A 27,857-nucleotide genomic window follows, 5' to 3' on the forward strand; every position below is an offset into this window, starting at 1 on the left:
TGGGCCGCTGGGCGCTGGGCCCCCAGCCCTGTTGGTGGGGGTGGGGCAGGGCCTGACCGGTGGCGCGGGTTCGTTTTCACTTTCTGGTTTCTGGAAACGTGGGTAGTTCGGGCGAAGCCGAGGAAGCGGTCAGTGTGTGGTCTGTGCGGCGGTGCGCGGGGTGTGGAAGGGTCGCTCCGGCGGCGTTTGGGCAGGAGGAGGTGTGTCTGGGTTGACGCGGGCTCTGGGGAGAGCGGTGGAGGTCTACAGAAGGCTGTTCGCTTTCTGGGTGTCCAGGAGATGCTGTAGGTATGGAAAGCGTTGACTTACACGTAAAATAAGGCACCAAAAGACAACCAAAGCTTTGTGTGGCCTTTTGTGTTTTGTTGTTGGGTTTATAATCTTTGAAGAAAGCCTACAATTGTTTTTTGGAGTGCTGTTAAGAAGTGCAACCTAAAAAGTACTTTGACTTAAATGTAGTCGAGGAAAGACTTTTATTTAAATATGTCACACTTTCACCTTCTTCTGCTGAGGGCTTAAGATTCCTTATGTATAACTTTGAGTCATCCAGGAAGCCCTTAAGACCTGTGCCTATAAACAAAAACACATTGATAGTCTGTAATTGCAGGAATTGAGGTAGCCTGGTATCTCAGAAGGTGGGGACCCAAAAGGAATCAGGCTCCTATTGATGAACCTGTCAAGCTCTCATCATAAGGCAGGAAAAAAAAAAGGTGTTTTTCTCCTTTCCAGGTCACCTCTAAGGAAAGAGGATTTAGCAAAATACAGGCTGTCATCATGCAAGTGATGGACACATAAATTATGTGAGGCAGGGGCAGAACTTGTTCAGCCTGGAAGGTGAGGATGAGAAGTTTCAGTTTGATGTAGAAAGAGGGTAAAAGTGAGGGAGGGAGGGAGAGAAAGTTGTTTGTCTATGTTTTAGAAAACCTGAAGAAGTGAGAGACGGGATGATTTACGTTGTAAATTAGAACAATGCCTGTCAAGGAGGCTAGCAGTCAGGAACCATAAGTGCGTTTCCAGGAACTAACAGGAAGGAGGTAGATTTTTAAAATTACTATCAGGAAAGTGTTCAGTTTGATATAACTTCCTGTGAATGTAGGCAATAAAAGGGAAGAGTTAAGGAAGACAAAAAGAATTGGGAGGAGGATGATAGAACTATTGTGCAGGGGGTGGAGGAGGAAGAGGAAAAGATCATGAAGAGTGTTGCAGAATCAACTTCTCCGAAACTAAAAAAAATCTCATCTTCACCCTGAAGTTTATAGTCCAATAATATATAATATATTATGGTTTTGAGTTCTAGGAAACCATGATATTCTTAGTGGATTCCCTACTGTCTGTGGCTGTTACATCATACCATGAAGTCACAGTTCACCCTTTGGGAAATGGCTGTAAGGTGGTGTTTAAAATCTGTGTTGTGAACAACTATTAAATTAAATGGTTAACTATTTTCCCTTTTTTGAATTAACTAGTGGCCAAACCAGTTTACTCTTCTTCAGTTGTTATGTGTAATGGATATGTGGGGTTTGATGTACATTTAATATTCTTATATCCTTTCAGCTTTGTGAAATTGTAATTTGTATCTCTGGCCCCTTTCAAAGACTTTTCTCAATAAACTTGGAGTAGCAGAGTTGATATCATCTAAAACAATTGGAAGTGTCCCTGACTTCCTCAATAAGAACAGTGAGGGAAAAAAAAAATTAAGTGCCTAGGTAGCATAAAAGGAGGTATGAAGAGAGACTGCAGCTTGCATATAAGAATTTATTGGGCTCAGTATAGGAAACTTTAGAAACAGTAGTGTGAGAAGCAGTGAATGGAGTGGTAAGAAGGAGCCGAGTATTTAGGATGGAATTTAATTCAGAGTGTAGTACGGTACCAATAGAAGGATTTTGGAATAACCAAGACCTCAAAATGCAATCAGTGTAAATATATTTTTTTTGTTACATATTGGATTTATGGCGCAGAGTTACATTGGGAGAAACCAGTTTTCATTCATTTCTTATTTCTGAAGGTCATACATAACTGTTTCCATGTTGTATGTAGTGATGATCAAGATAAACCTTCAATATTTCGCATTAGGGGATGTAACACATGGATGAATCATCTGTAGGGATACTGAGGGTTTGAAATGCCTTTACTATCCTGTTATCTTTATTGCTAGTGACAGACGGTTGTTTTCCTGGGTAAAAGGAAAAAGTACATATGCAGAAGCTTAAGAGTAACTGTTAATGGATTATAACTTAACACAAAGTGCATACTTTTACATCAAATTTGGATCTCTTAGTGAAGGTTGCAGAAAATAGCTTTTCAGTGAATCCAACTTTAATTTGATTCCAATAGTTAAGTCATTAGGAGGGAATAAATAGGCTTTTCTTTTGTTTCCAATACCTAGGTGGTCACACTGAGAGTTGTGATTCTTCTCAGTAACTTTGAAGATAATATGTAGAACTTTCTGGCAAGAACTTTCTGGTGCTGTATTTGATTAAAAACTGAATCCTTTAAATACTTAATTTTCTTGTGTCATTTGTTTGTCAAATACAATTTGACTTTACCTCTCCTATTTTTTTCTAGTTATGTATTTAAGAAAAACTAATGTGTAAATTCAGTTTGGTTTTAAGTTATGGCTATAGCTACATCTTGTTGGTTTGCTATTTTATAGCTTTTTGTAATAGCTTGCATGTTATTCCTAGGACATCAGGTGGCTGTGATCCTGTACTACATAACTTTCCTACAGAACACTTGACTGGGTCTTACCAGAGTTGCTGTTAGAATAAATATGAGAAAAGAAAACTAGTATCTATTTATCTTACTATGCAGTCTTTTTACTGTGTTGTTTGAGCAGTCAATTTCTGAAGGGACAAGAACTGAAAAATACTTATTAAACATGTACTTGCCATAATGAAGTCAGTGGCGAGCCCATGTTGATAGAAAACCTAGACTGTAAATATTTACATGATTAAAAAAAAATCTTCAATGTGGTGAAATTTTTAAAAAAACTTGTTACTTTTATGATAAATGTATCATCAGATGGTTTCTGATTTATTTGTTTCAGAAGATAATCTGGTCAATCTGCTGTCTTCAAAAAAAAACCAACAAAATGCTTAGCCACATACCAGCTTTTTCCTAGCGATGTCATTCCCTATATCTACCTTATTGCGAGCCATAATGCTGAAATGTACTCATATTTTTAAGCTTTATTCTCTTGAATTCAGTTGCATTATGTGTGGATTGTTCTTATAACTGGTTATACTGAGAGTTCAGAAAGCTGGGTTTTATTTTTGTAGATTTTCTTTTAAAGCATATTCTGTGGTAGTGATTTGTGGTGCTCCTTATACAATGTAAATTAAAGACAACTCCTGCTCCCTGCTTCCCTTATATTTGCCAGCTGGCCAGAACATGGTCACTTTTGACTTCTGTTTTTTTCAGTATTCAAATATGTTAGTCAAAATGTGATGAATAATGGGTTGAAGGCTTGTGCAGGTACGTGTTGCAGAATCAGTATAGTGGCAATTTTAGCATGGTTTAACTTTTGAATTGGCATGCTTTATTTTCTGAATGGATAGTAATTGGTTCAACTGTGATTGATATGTAGGCCTCCTTGATAGCAACAAGCAACATCATAGGACTGTTTTGTCCTATACTTTTGCCATTCCTTATTTAAAGGAGGCAATAGAGTTGAAATGGTAGGTAGACTTTACAAGCAATTAAAAGATAAAATGCAGAATTGTAGTTGGCTTAAGAAATTACTTACACTATCAAGAGAGAAATGCTGTTTGCAACTAAATTTTCTCTTTGCCTGAGCACTGATTTGTCAGAAAAATGCTAGCAGTTGAGGTTCAAAAGTTGCAAAATAGCAAATTAATGGGTCTTTTATTTCCGTTTTCTGAACAGTCATCTGATTCCATGGTAATTTTATTTTTATTTTTTTAAAGAAAAAAAAAACACATAGGGAATGTTTTTGTACATCATTTTCAGTTGCTGCTTTCATTCCAGTTAGCATGTGTGGTGTTTGTGTTGATACGAATCTTTCTTCCCTCTTTGGAAGTGCAGGCACTGATTTAGGTTTATTTGGACAACTAATTAAAGTATGTTAGAGTAGGTTATGCATGTTTGGAAAAAAGAGAATATAAGAACAAAGAATGGGCTGTGCTGGGGTAATCTCCTACCAGAAAGGAAACAAGGTGTTCTTCCCTGTCTTTACCCCCACTGATTGGAAGCTGATGTTAATACAGGAAGGAAAAAGCAAAATTATGTTTATTTTGGAGTGGGTTTGAAGAATGAAAGTTTGAAACAGTAATAACTTTCTAATAGCTTTACTTTTTCATTAATGCTCCATCCCAAGTACATCCCTTGCTATTCCAGTTCTGTTTATGCTGAAGGTTCTGCATAGACCGAGTTTTTCTGGTGTCTTATCAGTAAAGATGATTAGGGAAAACTTAATTCAGACCTGTAGAATGCCTTTTGCCCATCTGTAGTATAAAAGTGTCAGCGTGTTATTTATAAACTATGGTAACCTTTTGACTGTCATCTTATGTGCATTATATTTCTATCTTTGATGTCTGCTTTGATATGCTCAGGAACAAACATATATGTTTTAATTGCTGCTTAACGGTTAATTTCTACTTGCAGACAGAAGGCAATTATTCTTCCTATTTAAGTGTGGGGAAACTCCTGAGAGACTAGTTACCATTTTTGGTACTGAAAGTCTTGGTATTCCATGTATTATCAAGGCATTCAAATAATATTTTTATATATAATATCTGCTTCATCTAAAAAAAACTATACAACAACCTGTTTATTGACTTCTTCCACATAAAAGTGCTCAGACCTCTATAACAATGCTTAACTGTGCTTGTTTGCTTTGGCATGGTCTCTTACAGTGCTTACTGGGGTTAAAACTTTTGACAATTAATGCAAATGTATTTAATGAATATGTATATATATGTATAATTACAGAGAAAAATCAATTAAAAGGTTTAGATATTAATTTTGGAACATCTTTTTAAGTAATACTTAAAGTGGTAATGAATACTTCAGCTGTTTAGGGCTTATTTGCTTGGTGCTTCTGACATCTTAACCTGCTTATGGTCTTATTTTACTGCAGGCTGGGTGGGAAGTTCCTTGTGTAAAAGTGAGAAGAGCTTTTTGATGCATCTTATTTTCCTCCTCTCAGCCAGAGAATGAGTTGGGTACTCGCTTGTTATAGAATGTAATACCTATCTTTATCAAAAGAGTGCATGACTTGCTCATTTTTACTGGCACTTGTACCGCCACTAGCGAATCCATCTTCAGTGCAGAAGAGAGAAAAGACTCGATTGGAAGTGATTAAGTTCTTTTAAGCAAAGTGCTTCTGGTTAATGTTTCTAAATGAAACTGTTATTAAGGTTACACAAGATGGTCAAGGGACAGGAGCACATGACTTACTAGAAAAAGCTACAGGTAACTGTGTGTGCTTAGGCTGAAGAAGAGATGGCTTGGGGAGACCTAATAACCTAATACCTACCGAGGAGGTTGTTAAGAGGGCGGTTTGGCTCTTTCTGGAGGTTCTTGGCAGGATGATGCGCAACAATGACTATAAATTTGAACAGAGAAGGTTTCAGCATATGGGGTTGGGGAGCAATGCAGTCGAGCTTTGGAAGAGGTTGCCCAGGGCAGCCGTGGATCTCTGTCCATGGGGCTTTTCAAGACCCAGCTGGAGAAAGTGCTGACAATCTGTTCTGAATACAGTGTTGCTTCTGCCTTGGGCAGAAGGTCTGACTAGAGATCTACTGTGGTCCCTTCCAACCCAAATAATTCTATGATACCAGGTCTAGATGCAACCGCAATTTAAACAGGGAGACCACACGGTATTAGTGCTCTATTTGCACTGCGTAACGTGAGCGTACTGTGCTGGAGGTGCCAATACTAGAGGTACAGTCCACTAATGCCTTCTGGCAAATCTGCACTTAGACTTTTTTAGCATCTGCTCTGAAATCTGTACCTAGAAGTTAAGATGACTTCTTGTCTAGTTGGACTGGAGTCTTTTTTTTACCTTTTCTCTAAGATGTTTTTTTTGCTGTCCTGTTATTTTAATGCTAATATGAGTGCTTTTAATTGATAGCTTTCTGCCATTCAATGGAAGTGTTTAGGCTCAGAATTTTTGTGCCAGTGATTCTGGGGAAAGGATTATATCCTTCCTGCCTAATGCTAATACAGGAGAAGAAAAATTCCAATCAAAATCTCCACTTTTAAATGCTGGTTTAAAAATAAAGTTTGTACTGAAGTTGTATTAAGTCTGGGACTAGCTGTTTATTTGTTTATAATTTTAAATCTTGGTTATCTTAACTGATTCAGATAAAATTAAAATTAAATTGGCCTGCTATATAACAGTTTCCCTATAATAAGTAAATACCTATTGATTTAAGGACCAACCATGGGGTCTTGGTATACGCTTATGTTTAGGAAAACCCAAACTTTTTGGATAAGTGTAGTTAGTGTTTCTAGGCTATCAGGTGATTGATTGCTGATAAGCATTATGAATTACTTGGTGTTCTCAGTTTATGTATCTATGCCTGCTTCTCCCTTTGGTCATACTTCTCTTCAAGGTATGTGTATTAAAATAAAGTGTTAATGCACAATAGCGTCATTATGGACAAGATTCTGGCATTGTGATGTATTTATTTTTTTAAAGCCATTTTAATATAGTAGTAATTTCTTCACAGCCTTTCTAGAAAGAAGATTAGCCCCTCTATATTAAAGCTGTACTGTTCTTTTCATGTAGCTTTCTGATCTCTCCTCATTTGTTCTCCTGTTATAAATGCCTCCTCTTGAAATCTGAATACTTTTGTTTAGAAGTGGATATTTTATATTTGCCTAAAATGTGCCAACATAATTTAGCCTTCTGTGAAGGATATAATTACAGAAGGCCATGTGCTGAGTGCTTGTGACTGTTCTGCCGGTGAGTCATGCAGTCAATTCTACAGAGTGCTGAGGAGAGTTGCTTCATGGTATGATCAGATACCTTGGAGTTTTGTTCACATTTATTCAGAGACATTTCCAGATTTTCAACGTCTGCCACATTTGAGTGGCTGTTTTTGTTTAATGTCCCAAGAATATCTCTTCTTGGTGTTTAAAACTTGTTTGTAATTTTTAGGTCTCAAATTGTTCAGTTTTTATTATGTATACTAGAAGCATGTAAGATGGCTGACTTCAGTAGAGCTTTTTGGTTTGCTCTCTTATACTGCAAATTCTGTAATAAAAATAGAAGTTATAAACTGAGAATAACTTTAGTTATGATGTCTGTTATATAAATTCTTGAGTTCAAAGCGTTTTGCTTGCTTTGGAGGCTTTCTGCCAATTTTCACAGCTTTAGGACTTCCTATTTTTCTTCTCTTTTCTGTGGAAGAACGTAACAGAAAAATTGCTTACCCTGTATGGTTGGTTTAACCATGAAACTATGGCACACATACAAAAATCGAGCTTTTATTTCACAATTACCTTGCCTGAGAATGGAATGTAAAGTGAGTAGCCATAAGTTTGGTTTGTAACAGATTAAGTGTATGCTAATGTGTTTACTTTTGTAACTAAAGATATTGTGCCTAAAGATTAATTTGTATTTTTGCATTACCTGTGTGATACTGGAAAATTGCTGCAAGAGATTGAGCTCACATAATCCAGACTCTGTGAATGGAACGTAACGTTGCATTTCTTGTCTTTTATCTTTTGCTTGTCACAGCAACAGCTGAATGTCAAGACGGTTCCAGTTTTAGACATGTCAGAGTTGGTCTATTCTGTATGTATGTCGCTTCTGATTTGTAACATCTGTCATCTACTCTGTACGCGTACCACAAATACCAGTATTGGTATTTTTCTGATGCAACTCTCTTCCCCTTTCCCCCAGTGCAAAGTAACATTGTTTAATGCTAGTTGAATAGAAACGACATATTTTTTTCTTCTTGAGATTGGGAATTGTATTTAACATTCCAGTTTAAAACAGCAGACGAAAAACATCTTGATACCAACCTTTGAAAACACAGATATGGTTAGTGCTTGATTAAGGAAGCTAGTAAGTAAATGTTAACCTTCTGTTATGGAAAAATAAATCTTCCAGGAGTTACGAAGGACTAATGCTTGTTATCCCTTGTCTCAGAACTTGAAGGAATAAAGGTTCAAGTTAAATTCCTTTGAGTCGACCAAACACTCGCTTTAACTTACGTCTTGGTTAATAGACCTAAAAATGGATATAGTTTTGCTCATGGAATGGCACAGCTAATTGTCAGAATTCTGACAAAGCAAAGAAGCAGTTGTGCAGTGCTTGGTCTGTAGGCATTGTTTTCAAGCAAGCAGTATGCTGTAAGCAGAATTGGTTTGATACTAAGGTTAGCCTCAATGCTAATCTTTTTAATTCTTCCATAATGTTAGGAAGTTGTTTTCTGGGAACATTGACTGGGGAATCTTTGTATATGTAATTAAGCTATAGCAGTATCTTAGAGCATCATAGCATACTCTGAGTCTCTCTTGACTAAGAAACAAAGTCTTGTGTTCTAGAGTTTCAGATCAAATTTGTGCTGCCTGCATTGATATTTTTTCACACAAATTTTCCCCTATCCTCTTTTTAACTGTGGTCATTTAGCATTAATAAGTTGGAGAGCCAAGTGAGTAATTTTCTGTGCACTGCTCCATTGAGGTTTTGTGTTCTGTTGGGTTTTTTCCCCCACAATTTTTGTTATGCATTTTTTTAATTTAAGTGTCATTGTCTAACTGTAGAGGGTATTGACTGAGCTACTGAAAACAATTATGCAAGTGCTTTTTTTTTCTTCTCAAAAACAGTAGAATTCAGGTCATGATGACTGCGATTGAGGGCACAGTTGAAGATACTTTTTCCAGGAGGCCTCAAATGATTGAAGTTAGACAGATATATGGTTACTTGTTTGTTATACTTTTATTGTCTGGCAAGAAATTCTGATGTATTGGAAGCCATGGAGACAGCCAAACCCCACAGTTTAGCACATGGTGAAATGTGTCATATCCCTAGGGAGTGAGGACTGCTGTAAGACTTTCATACAGTAGATTGCACATGAATCACAGCAAGAATGGCTTTTAAGAGTACTTTGAGGTCTGAAGCTGTCTTCCTTTGCTAAATCTGTCGGTGTTGCTAGAACTTTTTTTTAGCCTCAAATAATAATCCATCCTCCTCGAAATAATCTTATTTGTACATAAATCAGTTTGGTGTGTCAGTAGTTGGGTGTCCTACCTTCCTAGTAGGTTACGTTATCTGTTAGAGAAGGCTGCATGTGATCTTCTTGCCATCCAGAGTTCTCACAGTGTCTTGAACATGCTAAGAGCTTTTCTTTCTTCAGCGAGGATGAATATTAGTATATGAATTCTAGCATTGAGCCTCTTACTACTTCAGTTGTATCTTGACATTATGCTACTCTGCAATTAGACATTTAGAGAAGCTGAGACTTAAAGGAATTTTTTCTAGTTTTCAGTTTCCTCATCAGGAGGAGCTTTCAGACATACTGCTATACAATTTTGTGACTATAACAGGCAATTAATACATAATTAAGATGTTTAAAAAAAAATTCAAGGAAGTGACTTTAGCCTCTAAAACATAATTTGCTAGTTGCTTCATATCTCATTTTCTGTGTTTGTGATTATTGACAGCATTGTCAAACAGTGCTTAAGAAAATGTTTTCCCTATATGGTATGCTATCTGCATTATAAAAAAAAAAAAAAATCCATGAAAAGTCTAAGGTATTACCTTAATGCTATTAGTATTCTTCAGTGTTTGCTATGTATGTACATACTTGACTGAGGGTTCAGCATTTCTTTTCAAATCATGTTGTTCAAGGCGTATTTCAGCTTTGGAAGTAACTTGTTTTGTGTGCCTGTATGGGGTTCTTTGTTTTGGTTTTGTTGTTTTTTTTTCCCCACTTGGTTTTAGTCACTTTTATTTTTCTTCCTAAACATGAGGGTAAGAATCAGTGTTACTGCCTCCTAGCAGGTACTCAGTAGCTTAAATTGTTAGAGTTGTATGCCATGTTGCTAATGTATAATAATAGTTTAATTAGAAAAATATGTAATGTTTTATTAATAAGATGCTTATTGTATGAGTAATAGTTTTACCTGATTTATCCTTTGCACAGTTGTAGGAGGGCCCTGTTTTCCCTCTCTCCCTTAAGAAACAAAACAAATGTAACAGGGAAGTTTGTACATTTAGAGGCTCACAGCGAGGCCGCTGAGCCTTGGAAACTTCTCAAATTTTCCTTTTGAAAAAGTGAGAGTATGGTAATATTAAAGAAAGCCTTTAAGAGAACTGAATTTTGAAATCTTTGCAAAAGGGATATGCCTGAATAACTGGTTGACAAACTAGAGACTAAAACCCAATGAGATAACTAAATCTGTGGGAGATTTCTTATTCTAAGCTGGGTAGAAGCAAGGGCAATAAAAACCTTGTAAGGCATGATTCAAGCACAATAGGTGGTGGCTGGCAGTCAAAGATTTAATTTTATCCACAAGCTAGAAAGTTGCCAGCAGGATTCTGTGAACTGTCCTTTACTCATATCTCTGCCTTTATATAGTGTGGTTAACTCAAGTGTAAAATATTTCTCCTTAATTGGAGCTATAATTGAGAATATATAAATAAGTTTAAGTTGAACTTCTGGTAATCACTAGATCTTTCTGGTACACTTTCTAGTTAATTATTCTATGTTTTGTTTTTATGTGTTTGCTTATTGGGTTTTAGACATCCATGGGCTTTTATTAAAAGTTTATTAAAATCTAATTTAAACAACACTATGCTGTAAGTAGAGGAAGTTACAACCTATATGGCCTCCTACCTTGTGTGGCCATACGTTCACACCAACATTAGCTTGTTACTCTCTATTTAACCTTTCCCTGCTGTTTTCAAAGCACTGCTTCTGTTGTAAAGGTTAGTTATTATCGTTTCGAGATTATCATCAGCTTCTTATTTACTCAGCATTACACCCTATCCTTGATGACCAGGCAGAGCAGAATGGGGTATTAGGTCAGATGACTTTCAGGAACTTCCTTTCAAGATTCTAGACTTTGTTTTGAGCCGACAGCGTGTTTTCTAGTTGAATGATCCAGGCTGGCATATGGCTACTGTGCCACATGCTGCCTTAAAAACGATCCACAGAAGTCATGATGGAGCATCTAAGACTACTATTTTTGCACTGGTATCTCTGTTCCTCGCTCTGTTTGTGTGTGGGTTTTTCCCCTTAGGATAGTGTAAGGATTTTTTTAGTTAGATAGAGCTTGGGTTGAAGATAAAAGTATTTTCTGGTGTGTGTGAGGCTTGCATTCTCTCGTGACCAGGTCATGCCCTCTAACACAAGAATTTTATTTCTGCTGGTTCTTTCAAATGCAGCTAAAGGAAGTGTTTAGCAGTAGCATTTGCAATGCATTGTTTCTCTTTTTGAGAGAAGTTTGCTATGTTCCCCTACTAAAATTCTAGGCAGCTCCAAAGCAGCCGGTGTTGTGTGCTGCTAGGTAACTCCCTTGATGTTTCCAATATCCAAGTCTTCCCACTTAAACATGATTGTATAGTATTTCGAGTGTAGTTGGCAGGTTTAGTGGAAGCCTATCGCTATTCTTCATCAAAGGTATTTTATCTGTCAGTATAGACTATGCATAAAAATTTGTTTCAGAAGCTCATGAAAAATTGCCTTCTTCAAACAGCAGATTTGTAGGTCGTCCTTTGGAACAGTGCCTTTTTATGGCCAGTTATTGGAGTGCTTTCAGTCATTTCTTCCAAGATACGTTTTCACCCCTCACTGCGTTGGCTCTCTGTGCTCTCATTGCTATCAGCTATGTTTCAGCCTTTTTGCCTTTTTCTTTTTGGGTGTGAAATTCAATTGCAATAATCCATTCAGTCACTTACTGCTTAGCAGAACAAGAATGCTTTACTCTGATAGCAAGGTATCAGCAAATTCCTGCCCCTTTAAGAGAAAATGATGTGCTTCAGGATGTGAGAGAAATGCAGAAAAGTTTTCTTAAAGAGATTTTTTTTTTTTATGTTTTATGAGGCTGTGTAATGAGAGGAAAAATGCTTTTTAGCTCATGGCTCTAGAGCATGTCATGTATGTTGAAATTTGCATTTCCCATGGTAAGGCTTAGGTCCTGCTACAAGTCTTGCAAGAACTTTCTTTTCTCAAAAGTTTTTCTGGTTTTGTTTGCTGTTTATACATGTGTGCCACTGTGCATTGGGGAAAAAATTCCAAGACATTTTGCATTCTGTCTTGCAGTACCGAATATTTGAAACCAGCCTATAAAGCAGCTGTGCTGTCCCAGTCTCACAAGTGATCTTCCATTAAGTGTTGGGGACACAAGGATATATGCTGGGCTTATGGGGCATTAAAGATTTCTGCAAACTTCTTACTATAGTGTGTATATAATTAACATATTGCTTTTAAATCACTTTTTTGTATTGCCTGCTTGAAAACAAAGCTGTATTATAAAATCATAGAATTGTGTAGGTTGGAAGGGACCTTTAAGATCATTGAGTCCAATCATTAACCTTAACGCTGCTGAAACCACTACTAATTCAGCTCCCACAGACTGAGGCAGATTTAATTTAAATAACATGAATTAGATTCTGTCCTCTGTCCCATCTGAGACTGGTTTGGGAAAAAAGTAACCTTTAGGAGTATAACTCAATGAAAAAGAAAGCAGTCTTGGTCTAGATATGTCTGTTGGTGCCAGAGGATCTTACAGGTGTGTTGGAGCCAGGTACAGGAGACAGTGGCATCCTTACTGTTTAGAAACTCATTGTTTGGAGAAACCTGTTCTTAGGCAGGCCTTGACTTTCTAGATTAGTCATACAGCATTTGGAGTGTAGGATCTCTAGTCTTAAATACAACTTCCTCTCCATCCGCTTTGCTCTTACCATATGCAATGTCCTGAGAAGAGTTTGTCTTTGGTACAGAAAAAAAAGCAGATGCAATAAATGAGATATTCTCAGAGTGAGAACATAATTTTTGACACCGGAGAGCTTTACATGCTGGGGAGCTGAATCTAAAAGGCATTTGTAACCCTATATTCAAAGCTGAAATAATGATATTGGCATGGGTTTTGTGTATGTTTTGTTTTGATATTTTTTTTTTTTTTTAAGCCAAGAAAGAGTGGAAAAATACATTAGTGTTATTGATTTGGCTCTGTAGAAAGTCATCAAGGAAAAAGGTTTGAGTTTCTATCAGAAACAATGCTTTGTTCCACCTTGTCAGCCTTTTCTATTTCAGGTTATCTGAGTAGCAACCTGATTCAGTGGTAAGAATCAAGGTCATATGTTATTCAGTACAAGAAAATGGAAAATCTGGCAAGAGCCAAGATACTTGTTTTGAAATGGTTTTATTTAGCCCTTTCTGCTACAGCTGCTGTCAATGGAAAGAGATAAAGCTGATGACAGAATACAAGGAATTTACTGTTCATTATTCATGACTTGCTAAAGGTTTAAGTCTGTAAAGGATTTTGTTATTCTTTTCATGGGTCTTCCAGGTTTTCAGATATGATTGCCTGGCAAGAAATTGAATGAAGCAATTAAAGAAAAGATGCATATTTTTCTTGACTTATTAACCTTAACAGAAAACTTGAAGAGAATTTAATCTACAGAGTATTCATGGCCAAATTCCCTAGCTAAAATCACAGTGTAACAAGATTACGTTCAGGCTTAAATCTATCATTATTTGAATAAACTTTATTATAGAGTTCTGTGGTATGTGGCATCTGACCTTACCGGCACCCGCAGACCTAACTTGATCTATTGTGAAGCCTTTTGTTTAAAAATAAAAATCTAAGTTACAAATCTAGAGCAGTTTTACACCTAAATAGGATGTGGAATGGATCAGTGAATGTTTACCTTTAATGCAGCAGAAAAAAATGTCAGAGAGGAACAATTATCAGTAGAGTTGTATTGTTTGTTCTTACAGTAAACTTGGGGATTCTTGGTGTAAACAGAAAATTAATAAACATTGCAAGAAGTTGCATTAAGAACTCCTTGATATCAAGTGCAATGAATCAAAATGTCTTCCATGCTTCGTAATACTTTCAAATCTTTGTGGTCGTCTCAGCATTTTCATCTAGATTCCTACTAACTTGTGGCTTGGCTGTCTTTCCTCCTCCTGCTTAGGAAGGTTATTGTGTCCTTCCATTTAGGACTGCTGTAGGTGCATATCGGGAGCATGAGGATGAAAAGAGGGATGGTATTACAGGAGGGTATAACATGACGATTCTGATTTAAACAGATGTTGTGGGGAAGGACAGAAAGAAGCAAAGTCAGACTCCTTTTACCTTCCCATTAGGACGAATGGAAGAAATTGCGGTTCTGATTTAAGATGTTGGTCTTCCAACTGAACAGTCTTCCTGAATCAGAATTGATGCAGCTTTAGTTTTAGAGCACCAATGTTAAAAATTTACATCTATACCTACCGTAATATGTTCAGTACTTACACCTGGACACGAGTTATCTTTGTTTTATTTGTTATTCAATATTAAATTGCTTTTCCTGCTGTCTTCCCTGGAATCTGCATCTCAGATTGTGTTCCTTTTCAGAAGTATGCCAGTATTAAGTTGCTACAGGCTATGTTCTACTCTTACATGCTCGCAACTTAATTTCAGTATACTTCCACCACTATAAATCAGAAGAAGATTCAGTGCTTTAAAATAATCTCTTGCAGATATTCTATAGGCACAGTTATTCCTGTAAACAAAAGATGGTTATTCTTCTGTAGAGAAACATTGTCGGTTTACAAATACAATGCTATCCAAAATAGTGAGGTCATAAAAGGAAGCTGTTAGACAACAATATTTCTCATTACTTCAAGTTTGAGTCTCACAAAATTCAAGTTTCCCATTGTAAATTTCCCCCCTAATTTTTTCCTTATAGAGGAGTTAAAAATGAAACAAAAACAGCCCCCCCCTCCCTCCCCAACCTGTTTACAAGTGGCATGCTAGGGAGAAAATAATGACCTTTTAACAGAATTACTGTATTTTTGTTGCTTTGAAAGTGGCTCTAGTGGGATTGGCCCTTGCTGTGCATATAATTCCCTTCTAAATTTTGTCTAATGAGCTTTAGTTAGTTACAAATGTTTCTTTGCCATTTTGGGGGTTTTTTTTGGAAGGGGGTGCAGGGGAAGGACCTTCAGGATGTATATGTCAGTTTGCTGACATAACTATTTAGCACTGATTTCTGTCAGAAAGAATATGACAATCTGGCAAAATGACTGGAGTTGGAGGGGACTCTTAAACTATAATTTCTCTTCCCAGATGCTGACAAAGGTTAGAGATGGGATGCAGAAAGGGCAGACAAACAAAAAATATGAGAGGGAAAGGGAATAGAGGTGAGAAGTAGTTGAGAAGCTGAAAAAAGGAAAAAGATTTGATTGAGGAGTTTAAAAGGCTAGGAAGAAGGTTTATTACTGACAATAAATCCTATGGGAGGGAGAGGAAAAGCACCATGAACTGCTGTAACACCCCCACAGAAACTACTATAATGATTCTTGAATCTTAATATTATTTTGTTTAGTAGTGCCAGAGCATTTCTTGGCTTACTATCTCAATTACCGTCTGTTAGTGGTTACACATAAGAAGCCTTTCACTGTTTTATCTTAATGATGTTACTCAAATTGTTAAGAGAACAAAACTTCAGCATCAAAATAATGCTGCAAAACTTAAGTTAGTGCATAATGTCTAATTAGAATGTATCTAGTTAAATTATAGGGATGCTGTTGCCATACACTTTTATAAAGGTATAACTATGACTGCAATACCTTGTGTAAAATACTTTAAATATATCGAACCAGATTATTTCTGTAGTAAGATCCTTATTTTGTTAGGTTCTGGTTTATTATCTAAACTTCAGTATTTTCAGTATTGGAATTAGCGAATTATTTCACAGTAAAAACTAAATTATTGGGTCAACATATCAGATATTTTCCTAGTTTAGATGCATATTTTACTTCCTTTTGCAAGCTGAAAGGTGTTCAAGGGTCTGGCCTAATCATCAGGTCAGATATCTGGGAATTGCTGGGATGTGAGCTCTCTTCAGGTCACCTAGACTGTCAGTCTTGTGTTTTCTTATTATAGAAGTAATAAGTTTGAACCATACATCTGATAATTCTTCAGTGTAGAAATTTTCTCCTCTAGTGCTATAATAGTATTCTTGAAGTACTTTGTAACTTAATTTAGATAATACAAGCCAGATTTATCAGAATGAAGTACTTTTGCTTTTCAAAGAGAGGGAATGAATTGAATATAATTATTTACAGTTTGTTTTGTGATACAATGTATCATTTGTGTTGTTTTGTCATTTAAGTGGAGTTAGTCTCCCAAGTAACAGACTACTGTATTGATCTTACATTTTTAGTTTTAAAAACTTAATAAATGACTGCTGTAAGAGGAGATACATTTAAAAATGCATGGATTTTTCATATGTTGAATTATTCAGAGGTTGAACAACAGTCTAGATGCTTTTTAATTCATAATTATCTAAAAGTTAAATTGGTAATTTGCAGTGTATTAAAAGCAGTTGTTTAGCTGTCTGTAATATTATGTTAATACCAGAACAATACTGTGGTACAAAATACTTATATTTTTGGTGATTAAAAATGAAGCAACAAGCATCATCTCCTCTAGGTGCACTTTTTCTAAAACTACATGCTTTTACATTTGAAAGTTTATTTTGAAGCACGTAACAGTAAAAAAAAAAAAAAAATCTTTTTTCCTTCCTGTAATTACAGAAGCTGCTGGGTTTGTTTTGCTACTGATGAGGATGATCGGACGGCAGAATGGGTGAGACCTTGCAGGTGCAGGGGCTCTACGAAATGGGTTCATCAGACTTGTCTACAGCGCTGGGTGGATGAAAAGCAGAGAGGAAACAGTACTGCTAGAGTTGCTTGTCCTCAGTGCAATGCAGAATATTTAATAGTATTTCCAAAGCTAGGTAAGATATGTATGACTTAATAATGTCATAATTATATGTATATGTATGTCATAATAATATAATGGTGTGTTTCTTTATATTGTTCCCACTTATTTTTTCCTTTTTTGTGTTCAGAGAATCGGCTCTATTGAAAACTTGTCTATTCCCTTTTCCAGACAGGGAGAAATAACTTTATATTCTGCTTATGTCCCATTTGGTTTAGTTAAATACCTTCTGAAAATTTTGGATGTGTTCCACTTAACTATATTGATAAGCCTTAAAAGTGATTGACCTATAATTAATTTATGGTTAATGTGTTAGTTTTTTTTTCTTTTATTGTTGAGCAGAGGGTGGCAACTTTCAGCAATTGCCACATATTACCACAGAAACACATCCCCTTTTTTTTTCCTCATCTTGCAGAGAACCTGTTATCAAAAGAAATTCAGAGAACCTTACTGAGCAACTTTTTGCGTTACCTGAAAAACATATTTTTACTTGGTTTGGGAGGTATTCCTGAGTCTATATTGCCCTACATACAAGCAGCAGCGTATCTGTGGTGGCTAGGCACTGCTTTAGCTCTAGCTCTGTTTGTCAAGGTGAAAGAAAAAAGTTGGAAATGGTCTTCCAGAGTCTACTTACTTGAGGAGCCAAGTAGGACACCGCACAATAGGTTGCATATGTTTAAATTAGCAGTAGTTGCTGTTACTCGAGCCCTTGCTTTCCCATGTTCTATGGGGTATATTAAGTAGGGCAAGAAAACTAAATGTTGCCATGGAAACCTAAATTTTGGTTAAAAGTAAAACTGCTTGTTAAAGAAGTGCTGATATATCATGAGTATAGGCATTTAGAGGATTTTAGAGATTATTTTTTTTAGGTATCTTATTTCTGTAATGAAACAGCTGAAAATAACTTGCACTGTCAAGTGCTTCAGGACAGGATCTCTTTTCTGTTAGTATAAGGGCTGACAACATTAAGGAGTGAAGGGAATTTTACATGGATGATGACATTTACTTCTGTGATAGAACACTGAGTAATGTGAAAGAAAATATGGACTAGTATATCATTGATATTCAAGAAAACATAAACCAGCATGAAACTCGCTACCAAGTTATTAGTTTAACAACCACAATTCAGCTTTGCTATAAGGATAAGGTAGAGAGGAATCTTAATCTCATCATAAAGAAGGCATCAAATGATAACATTTAGCATTGGCTTTGGGGGGGAAAAAAGGTTTTATATCTGGACACCTAGAACGTACCACAAAACTTGAAGCACGCATGCAATTCTGATGCATTTTCCCTATACTATATATATATACACACTATACTATACTACCTTTTTCCACTTTTAAAGTGAGAAGGGCATAAAAATTCAGACTTGTGTAGGAGTACTCAAGACATCTATAATAGAGCAGGGAAATGAATTTGGCTCCATCAATTGTGAGCTTGAAGTGCCTTAAACAAGTGAGACAGCCTTGCCCTTTTGTAGCTCTTTCTAGTAACCCAAAACTGCTGTATTACAACTCAACTATAAGTCAGTCAAGGTCACAGCAGGCAGAGTTAGGACAGTAAGATGTTCTCAGTCTTGCCGGTAGCCCCATGTCTACTGCAGCAGGTATCTTCTGAAGACATTACTAGTCATACCATTCAAGAAACAAATTACTTGAACAGGGAAGAAGTAACAACTAAAGTTTCCCTGAGGTATCGTAGCCTAGAAACTTACTTATATTAAGACTTCTCTAATGTACTGCTGGAAACTTTTTTCTAAAGAAAAATTTCTGTGAAAGGGCACTCCCTAATACAACTTTTTTTATTTAGGATTATAGTTTTGAAGTAATAGCAACTTGAGGAGACATCAATGACTATCTTCATAAGTAAACAGTGATTGTCTTTTAGGTATTTACCAATTCAACCCCCCCAGTGACATACCTTCTTAAAATTATAATTCCATTTCAAATTTGATAGTTCATATCAGTTTTGGAGATTGTAGTAACTATGTTCTTACTAGCTGTTTTCCTCTCTTCGAGAACTTCTTTTCTTAAATAGGAAAATATTATTACCACTTTGGAAGTAACCAAAGTATCTTTTAGATAATTTAGTTTAATAAATAGAAAAGAGTTTGGCAGAAAAAGCTCTGTTAAAGCATAACATTTTTTTACAAAATGAAAAATATTTTTGTTTTGTATTTTCTTAATTTCTATGTCAGTGACACTTAATTTCTTGCTTCTTCCTTAATACTTCTTAAAAGAAGCAGTCACATTTGTCCTCCTTTCTTGCTACTTTTTTCCTAAAGTGCTAATTAAAAAAATATTATTGAAACAATGTTTTTCTAGTCTTTTCTCAAGATTCTATACCTAATTCTGTACCTTGCTTCTTTTAATGATTAATATCAGTAGGTGTAAGTTGTAAGTACTTCTAGCGTTAGATTTCTGCTGTTGCTGTATCACCTTGCCAAGATGTATAAGGCAAGCTTCAGTGTTTTGTATTGCCCTTTAGGACTTACTAAATATGATGGGGTTTTGAGTCTCTTGTCTTCACCTTCTTCAAATAAATGTAAGTTTTCAAAATGGTACAACTGAACAACTTTGTCAGTGCCTGTGGGAAACAGTCAAGATGTGTTAATTACTGTGCATTTTAGTACTTGCAGTTATGACCTTGTTGCTACTTTCAGCACATTGATAGACATCTCAGCACTTTCTTAAGTCTATCCTGGAAAATTAAACATAACTGTTAATACAGTTCAACTGCTTGTTCCAGTTCTTTGTATTTTGAGTGTTCCTTCTTCAGAAACCCTTTAATTTTGGTACCTAATCAATAACAGGATACTCAACTTGAGAATAAATTATAATTACACTTTGTCAACTACTTACGAACTAATTTACGTCGGTTGGTATATTTGAAGCAGGGTGTTTGTGAGGTGTTTACTGTCTTACAAGGCACATAGGAAGATGCTTCCTGCCCTTAAAACTAGAGCTTACTACTAAAACAAAGAATGCATGCTGTACTAGAAGATGCACGCAAAGGTAACCAATTCAAAGTACATTAGTAGTAGATTAAGAACTTGAGGCTCCAGCAGAGCTAGAATAGAGGGTACATTAAGCAACATTCTGCCCCAGTTGCTTAGGACTGCCCACTAGTCTGATACATAACTTGGCAGTATTTACAATGACTTCTGTCAAGACTGCATATAAGCTAAATGTATTTAAATTGCAGCTCTTCAGTATGGTATTTGCACACATACTTGTGTATGTAAAAAAAAAAAAAAAGTTGAAAAAAAAAAAAACCAACGCCCCTACCCACAAAACAAATGCATTTGGAAGTGCTTTGCAAGAATACCAATGCTGATAAAACATGACAATTAATGAGTTCAAGTAGATGTTCCTGTTGCTTGTTTTCATTGGCTGACTTGAGCTGAGTAGAACTGGTTGTTTTGAAAGCATTCATACTAGAGCTGTTTTCTTGTAGAGAAGAATCAACAGGTCATGAAACAGGAGTCACAATTTTCTCAGTGTGGCTGACGGAAATAAATTTTCTGCAAGCGTCTTTATGTGAATTTCAAATCTTGATTGTACATTTAAATGCACAGTTTTTAATTCATTTGGTGTAAATATGGTAGTTCAGAAACAATCTTTTGGGGAACAGGGTGCTAAGTTATCACCACCCCAAAAAAATAAGAATATGAAATTGTTATGTACTAGGAGTATTTAAGCTAAAATTGAACTGCAAGAGAACTTGGCATATTTGGAGAATGCCAAATACAATACATTTACCTTTAGAAAGGTAAAAAAGAAAAATCCTTGGCACCTTATCTTCTTAATTCTGTGCAAGGTCAGAACAAGTTTTGATTAACTGGAGGTCAGGAGGAAAATAGCATACAACTCAGGATCGGTATACAAAACAGAGCATGCCAACTAGCCTGGCAATTCATCTAGCAGAATTCCTGTACATCTAGTATATCAGGACTTCAGGAAGTCATTTAACACCATTACTCAGGAGATCACTCCTTCCTTACCACACCAGTGGGTAAACCGTGATCAGAGGCATGGAGGATTAATTACTTGAAGAATGTCTATAGGCTTATTTTTAGAATAACTTTAATATTTTCACTGATTTTGGTAGGAAAAAGTAGGAGGGAGCTAAGAAGAACTATTCATATGTATGAGCTGGAGGAAGACAGTCTGTATGTAGAATTTGTTGACAAAACCAAAAGTAATATGGAATCTGATCACGATGATGACATTTTTCACTTCCATGGGTACACTTCAGACTTCAGCTTCTGGCTTTTGCGTTGCTGGTGCTCTTGCAGTCTCTCAAAGAAAAGATGCAAGCATGCCCTTGTGCACTGGTCAGGGTATTGTCTTGTTCTGTGTAAGTCTGGAAAGTGCAGTTGTTCACAGACAGAAGAACGAAACTCTATTAATGCATTGTTGTCAAAGGCACTAAATAACCTGAATAGGAGGGGGTTTTCCTCCAACATTTGAGAGGTGATCCTCAAAAAATATTGAATGCAGTCTCTTCCAGTGGAAGGCATCTTTCATATTGACTGTGCTCCTTTTTACTGTTGAGGAGGATAGTTTAGTGACAGAATTCTCAGGTGAATCTGTCAAAGATAAGCACATGAAGTACATTACAAGTAATTAGTATTTCTTCCTTTTGAAAACTAAAGTATCTTAACTAAAAAGCCATTAAGGCTACAATGGCTTCTACAACAGAAAAATCCTGATTCAACACAGACAAAGGAAGCTAGTAAACTTTAGCGGGTAAATTAGTCAGTGCTCTAACCACTTTTATTAATCTCCTGGGAAGATGTTGTGGTGAATGAAATGGTAGGTAGAAATAAGTTACAAGTTTAGCTTAGTAGGTTTTTAATTATATGCTCTCATTTAAACAGCTTGTGTGGGATGTCAGACTTGCATTTTGCCAAGTTCATTCTTTCTTATCCATGATAGATGCTGAGAGCTTTCTTCAGTATGCTTGTATACGTATATATCTTGAAACCTTACTTTTCCTTTATCATAGGTCCGGTTGTTTACGTTTTGGATCTTGCAGATCGACTGATCTCTAAGGCATGTCCATTTGCTGCAGCTGGAATAATGGTGGGCTCTATATACTGGACAGCTGTTACGTATGGAGCTGTGACAGTGATGCAGGTACACATGCATTCCCTCTTCTTACCAGCTTCAAAAGCAGGTCTTCTAAAGAAAAAGTCAATTAAGACTGTTCTTTCCTGGCTTAAAACATGCTTTAGCTGCTTTCAGCTCTTCCAGTGTAGTTAACAAGTGAATTCAAGATGGGTGGATGGAAAGCTTTTCACTGTTAACTGATCATACTGTATAAAGCCTGTTCAAATATGATTCAGTCTGCAACTAACAAAATTCACTACTACTGCAGCTGGCTGCCCTTTGTATAGCAGGCTGGTGAACCCACTTCTGTTCTTACACAAGAGGTGCCGTTACCACCTAACTGCTGATAATGGGTAGTTTAATTCTTCAGAAAAGACATGAGACCAATCTCTTTTACCTGCAGGAGAATTTTGCTGGTGACATTCAAAGGGTTGAGACATGGTGAATTTTTCAGTTCTACCACTTCTTTATTGTATAAAGGAAAATGCATGCTCCAAATGGTGCGGTTCATTCATAAACAACAAATGCAAAACACCACAAGTTAATAGTACGTTCTTTTATTACTTCAGACTGTATGGTTAGTTGAAAGGGGGAAAAAAATACTTATTTTTCCTACTTCCATTCTTGTGAAGTTAATATTTAAATATAAAAATAACGTTGACAGGTGGTAGACTATTAACTATGGAAGGACTTGTTCACAGCTCTCCTAGTTCAACCAGACAAGAGTTTTCAAAGATTGTACAGCTAGAAGAACTTTTGTTACCATTTTAGTTGATTCCTATATCAAACCCATAACCTGTGTGTTGCCTGAAAGCATAAAAGTATTTCTGATGCTAATTCAGTTGTAGATAGAATTAACAAATCTGTATTCTAATAAGTATTCCTCTACACAGTTCTAATTTTAAAAACACAACATAATCCTTAACCATGTAAGTCATATGGCACTACTTTTTCTACTTACTTTTTCTTTAATTGTATGGTACTGCAGTTCTACAAGTCTCAAGAGAGTGTGCTATTCTGGTTCTGTTTGTAGCAGAAATGTATATGACAATCACTTGAAGTGGAGCCCAAATGAGTTGGTGCCGTCTCCCTGGTACCAGTGTGGCCAGGGTCAAGTGGCTGCATAAGTGATGTATAATAACTTTGAATACCTCCTCCATTCAGTGGATGAGGCTGTATATTACCCAGTGGTACACTTAGGATTTTCCTCGTCTGATATTTTGTTCTTGTTGTGGCCCTTACCATGAACATTGCAACCATTTGTAATACTACAGCTAGACTTTGTGAAATGTGCTAGTCCTTATCTCCTTGCTCACTGCTAGACTGAGGCTTTTTCTGTAGGAACGTACATGACCTTTTTAGCTTCTCTAGAACTACATAACTAAATGGAAAGATAAATGTTCCTTTCTGTAGTTGTTTTGCTTTTGAAATGAGGATCTGTCTAAACATTAGTTTAGACAGCTGTTCAAATCCCTGGTATGAAGAATGAGATATTTTCCTCTGATTTAATGTTTTCTGATCATATGGATGGCATGCTGGGGAAAAGAATAATTTAAATTTGCTTATAATGAAGGAGGTTAAACTAGAAGTGGAGGGAAACTGTGCCACCCCTTTTGCAACCCCAAATTTGCTAGGTTTAATGCAACTTGTTTCCTGATGTATTTCAGACTCCTTTCTTTCAGTTGAAGAGCCCGAGAGAAGCACAAAAACTATTTTTAAAGGTTAAGCTTCATATGGAGAAAAATAAATACAGAATTGGCATTGTGACTCCAGTAGTAGCTAAGTCAGTAACAAATTGTATGGGGTTACTGAAAACAGAGAGAAATAGTAATCTAAAGCAGAAGAGACAACACACTGAGGCTTTTTTGATGGACTAGGACTATAAGGAGAAAAACGATAGCATCAGACATCGTAATTTGGGGGGAAGATGGTGAAGAAGCTGGAAGACAAATGCTGAATATTTTTTTAAGAAATAATCTTTTGGCAGCAATGATATTGGGTATGGCTATTTTTAGAGGCTGTGGTATATAACATAACTTCCTGTTCTAGAAGAATAGAATGGAATGGTTTTCAAAGCAAGGCTAAAAAGTGCAGTTTGAAGGTACTGTGGTACATGACCCTAGCTTCTTCTGTGTCCTGCCTATTCCAGAAATACTGGGTTTTGTTTGTTTTTTCTAATTATGCTATTGTTGTATGTTCTTACCACCTAATTCTAAGTTTTATGCAAGTGAAGACTTGTTTTCCCCACAAATGTGAAAAGCTATCAAGAAGTAAATGAAAACACATCAGGAAATCCAATGTCTGACAAATGTAATAATTATTATTTTAGTGGTTTTAGTCTTCCTGGATTTCTGATGGAGAAGGTCATGAAAGAGCATGTTCTTTCTAGAAGCGTTTCAAGGACTTTGTTAGCATTTAGTAATTCTTAAATGGAGACAACTCTTGAGGATGTCTACGACTTCAATTTCTTTTTCTTGTCCTCAGCCCTACTAGAGCCTTAGAGTTACTTATTTAAAATAGACAGTATGTACTTTTTAGGGAAACATAAGGCACTGTTCTGCTACAGTTTTAATACCTACATTTTATAAACTGCAAAGTCTGATTATTTTTTATGTGCCAGTAGAAAGGTTTAGACACATCAGTAATGACTGTCCCTTAAAAGTGTAGCACTAACCACATTTAAAAATAAGGTACAAGTGAAGATATGCTATTTCCACTACAGTTGAAAATAATGTACCTCTTCCTGCATTGTCTAGAGAAGCAATACTTCTTTATACTATGATCTGTTCCATAAGGTATTCCTAAATAACAGAAATTTTTTATTAAAACATCCTGAGATACTTGCTATCAATTTATCCTTTAGAGTAGTATCTAATCAATTTCTGATTGTAGAATTAATCATTCTAAAATTGTAAATCCTTCTATGCATTCTGGAAAGCAGGCTATTTTGACGTTTAAGCTTTCTTACACAGAAGCGCATGAAACTTTTCTTGAGACGGTAAGGAATTGTGTTACAGCTCTCTGCAAGATTAATGACTTGCAAACTAGGGCTGGTAGTTCATCTGCATTATACTCGATAAGCAACCAAGAACGCGAAGGGAAAACCGAGTATGTTAGATAAAACAGTATTATTCTCTTTTTTTCTTTAACTTAAAATGTATGGGCAGCCCCAAACAAACTCGCACTTTTAAAAGTTATATTCTTTGTTCAGGTGTGGTCTTTATGTTTATCAACTATATACATATTTACCAGGTTGTGGGTCACAAAGAAGGTCTTGACGTCATGGAGAGAGCTGATCCTTTATTTCTTTTGATTGGACTTCCCACTATCCCAGTCATGCTAATATTGGGCAAGATGATTCGTTGGGAGGACTATGTGCTCAGGCTGTGGCGCAAATACTCTAATAAGCTACAAATTTTGAACAGCATATTTCCAGGTAATGTGATCAAATTTAAAAGGAAATACCAACCTTGAATTTGTGCCGTTAGGAAACAGCGATAGGCAAGTAGTTTTTGCCATCCTTAAGTAAAGGATAATGCCTTCCCTCTATCTTATGTTCAGCCTATTTAGATTGTGTTTATATCGCACCTAGTGAGAAAGGTGGGGCAAGAGGGGGAGGAGCATGGTCTCAATTAAGGCCTTAGTAACAAAACAAGCTACTAAAAATCATGGGTCTTATGTGAAAGTAAGAATGAATACAGTCATTTAATGGAAACAGAATATTCATCTGAGAAGAGGGATAGTTCCCAAAGTAATTGGGCTATAGATGTGTAATGGAGTCGGGATGGGCACTAATGTGCTTTCTATGTTCTGTTTGAGGTAGTGGCTGTGTAATCTTTTCTTCCCCCACTCTCATCCCTTTAGGCATTGGATGTCCTGTTCCTCGTATTCCAGCAGAGGCCAACCCTTTGGCAGATCATGTCTCTGCCACACGTATTCTGTGTGGAGCTCTAGTTTTCCCTACTATTGCCACAATAGTTGGCAAGCTGATGTTCAGCAGTGTTAACTCAAATTTACAAAGGACAATCTTGGTAAGATTCAGTATTGTTTGTTTCATAAATTATTATAATATGGGAATGGGGGAGGGCGGTAAAAAGGAACATAAATTGATCTAGAACTTGAGTGGCATTAAGGGAAGGGGGTGTTGGTTTTTTTTTTTTAAAGGGTGCCTATCTTCAGCAGACAAGGATCATGTATGTGACAGAGTTTGTCCTTATGACTGAAACTAATCTCAATTCTAGACAAGGACGAAACTTTTATCTGGTCCTGTACTAGGCAGATCTTAGCAGTAATTAAGGGTGATGATGAAGATGAGGAACCAGCCTCTTCTAAGAACAATCTCTGCAAGGGAAGACTGGGGTTTATATTATCAACCCTTTCATATTAGCTTCTGTTTACTAATTCTTTGAGGGAATCCCTTTGTTACTTATTTTAATAAGGAGAGAAAAATAACTCTCCATAGAAGTCGAAGTGAGGGGGAAGGACAAGGAGGGGAGAAAATCTCTTCCTTTGTCGATAATCTCTCTGGCTCATGGCCTTTCAAGGGAAAGCACGCTGAGTTTGATAAGGTGGTATCCCTGGTCATCTGACTGTCACTTCAGCCCCCGTTTTCAATTCCAACATGCTTATGCACCCCTCTTCCATGTGGAAGAAACAGTGATACTGGACCCGTTCATGCAGATTAAAGGCCTCTTAGTGCCTCTTCTTATTTTGAAGACTTGAGATAAACATATTGTAAAACTTTCTGGAAAAAAAAAAAGTTTGTTTTACAAAAAAACAGATTTCATGTCACTCCACACTTGCTTTTGGCAAGTGGCCTTTTTCACAGTCTGATGATAGAATGGTAATAAGTATTATTCCTTGTGCCATGTATAGTATAATATTCAGAGAAGGGAGGAAAGCAGATACATATCTACATTTTACTTTGTTCTTTAAATAGGATGTTTTGGTTTTGTTGGTTTTTTTTTAGAATATTTGTCAGACTTCCAAGCAAATAAAAGCTTTCAGGTTTTATAGATCCAGTATGCAATCCCTTTAAGTAACATTAACCTCTGTAATACTGCATTGTGCAGAAAACTTTGAGCTACTCATTGGGAATTGTCCTAATTAGTTAAACTTCAAAAGAAAGTGCTATATGATTGGAAAATACATCTTCTTTGACCAGAAATTTTTAAAAATAACATTTGCAATTATATGATGCTGAACTGTGCAGTTTTTCAAAATATCTTTTTATTTCAGGGTGGAATTGCTTTTGTTGCTATAAAAGGAGCTTTTAAGGTTTACTTCAAACAGCAGCAGTATTTGCGTCAAGCTCACCGCAAAATTTTAAATTATCCTGAGCAAGAAGGAGCGTAAAGCTGTCATCTCCAGATGTCATACAGTCTCACCTAACAGGTTTCCATGGTGTATTGGTTCCATCATTATTGCACAGTAGTGGAGAATTGTGATAAGTTGCTACTCCTATTTTTTTTTTTCTTTAAATATAATAAAACACTGTCTTGTGGCAGGGTAAATCCTTTCAGCAACCACTGAACCTAAGAATGTGACTTGGCTTTCATTATTTTTGGGTATTCCTGTTGGGCAGCAGGCTTCTGAATTATTTTCTTTGAGCCAATATGCTGAATGGAAAAAAAAAAAAAAAAACAAAACAAAACATCAACTAGAGAACAAGAACACTTATAATTTTGTACTTAATGTAGACTATACCCAAATGCCTCTTCTATATGTGTTTTCATACCCACACTATCATCCAGTTCAGCGTTTCATACACTGAAAGGAATTTTTTTTTCAGAAAGGAAATGTGAGTCATTATGAAGGAGAAGT

The 27,857-nt window shown here is 36.3% G+C and overlaps 1 protein-coding gene across 1 annotated transcript; it reads left to right on the plus strand.

Annotated features, from left to right (window-relative positions):
• The first annotated feature begins 12,682 nt into the window (after window positions 1-12,682).
• MARCH5 (membrane-associated ring finger (C3HC4) 5) lies at window positions 12,683-27,660 on the plus strand. Its single transcript, XM_009888787.1, has 6 exons — window positions 12,683-12,726; window positions 16,731-16,933; window positions 21,931-22,061; window positions 25,287-25,470; window positions 25,899-26,065; window positions 27,273-27,660. Exons 1-6 carry the CDS (start codon window positions 12,683-12,685, stop codon window positions 27,387-27,389), a joined length of 846 nt encoding a protein of 281 aa, XP_009887089.1. The 3' UTR covers window positions 27,390-27,660.
• The last annotated feature ends 197 nt before the right edge of the window (window positions 27,661-27,857 follow it).

Source organism: Charadrius vociferus, unplaced genomic scaffold, assembly GCF_000708025.1.
Source record: "Charadrius vociferus isolate BGI_N301 unplaced genomic scaffold, ASM70802v2 scaffold436, whole genome shotgun sequence".
Taxonomy (NCBI): Eukaryota; Metazoa; Chordata; class Aves; order Charadriiformes; family Charadriidae; genus Charadrius; species Charadrius vociferus.

What these genes read in the sequence shown, in the direction of transcription:
- MARCH5 (XM_009888787.1), top strand. Translation starts at nt 12,683, where the DNA reads ATGTCTGTTGGTGCCAGAGGATCTTACAGGTGTGTTGGAGCCAG. An exon ending in AATAGTATTTCCAAAGCTAG is followed by an intron (nt 16,934 to 21,930) that starts GTAAGATATGTA and finishes CCTTTATCATAG; the next exon opens with GTCCGGTTGTTTACGTTTTG. An exon ending in ATTTACAAAGGACAATCTTG is followed by an intron (nt 26,066 to 27,272) that starts GTAAGATTCAGT and finishes TTTTTATTTCAG; the next exon opens with GGTGGAATTGCTTTTGTTGC.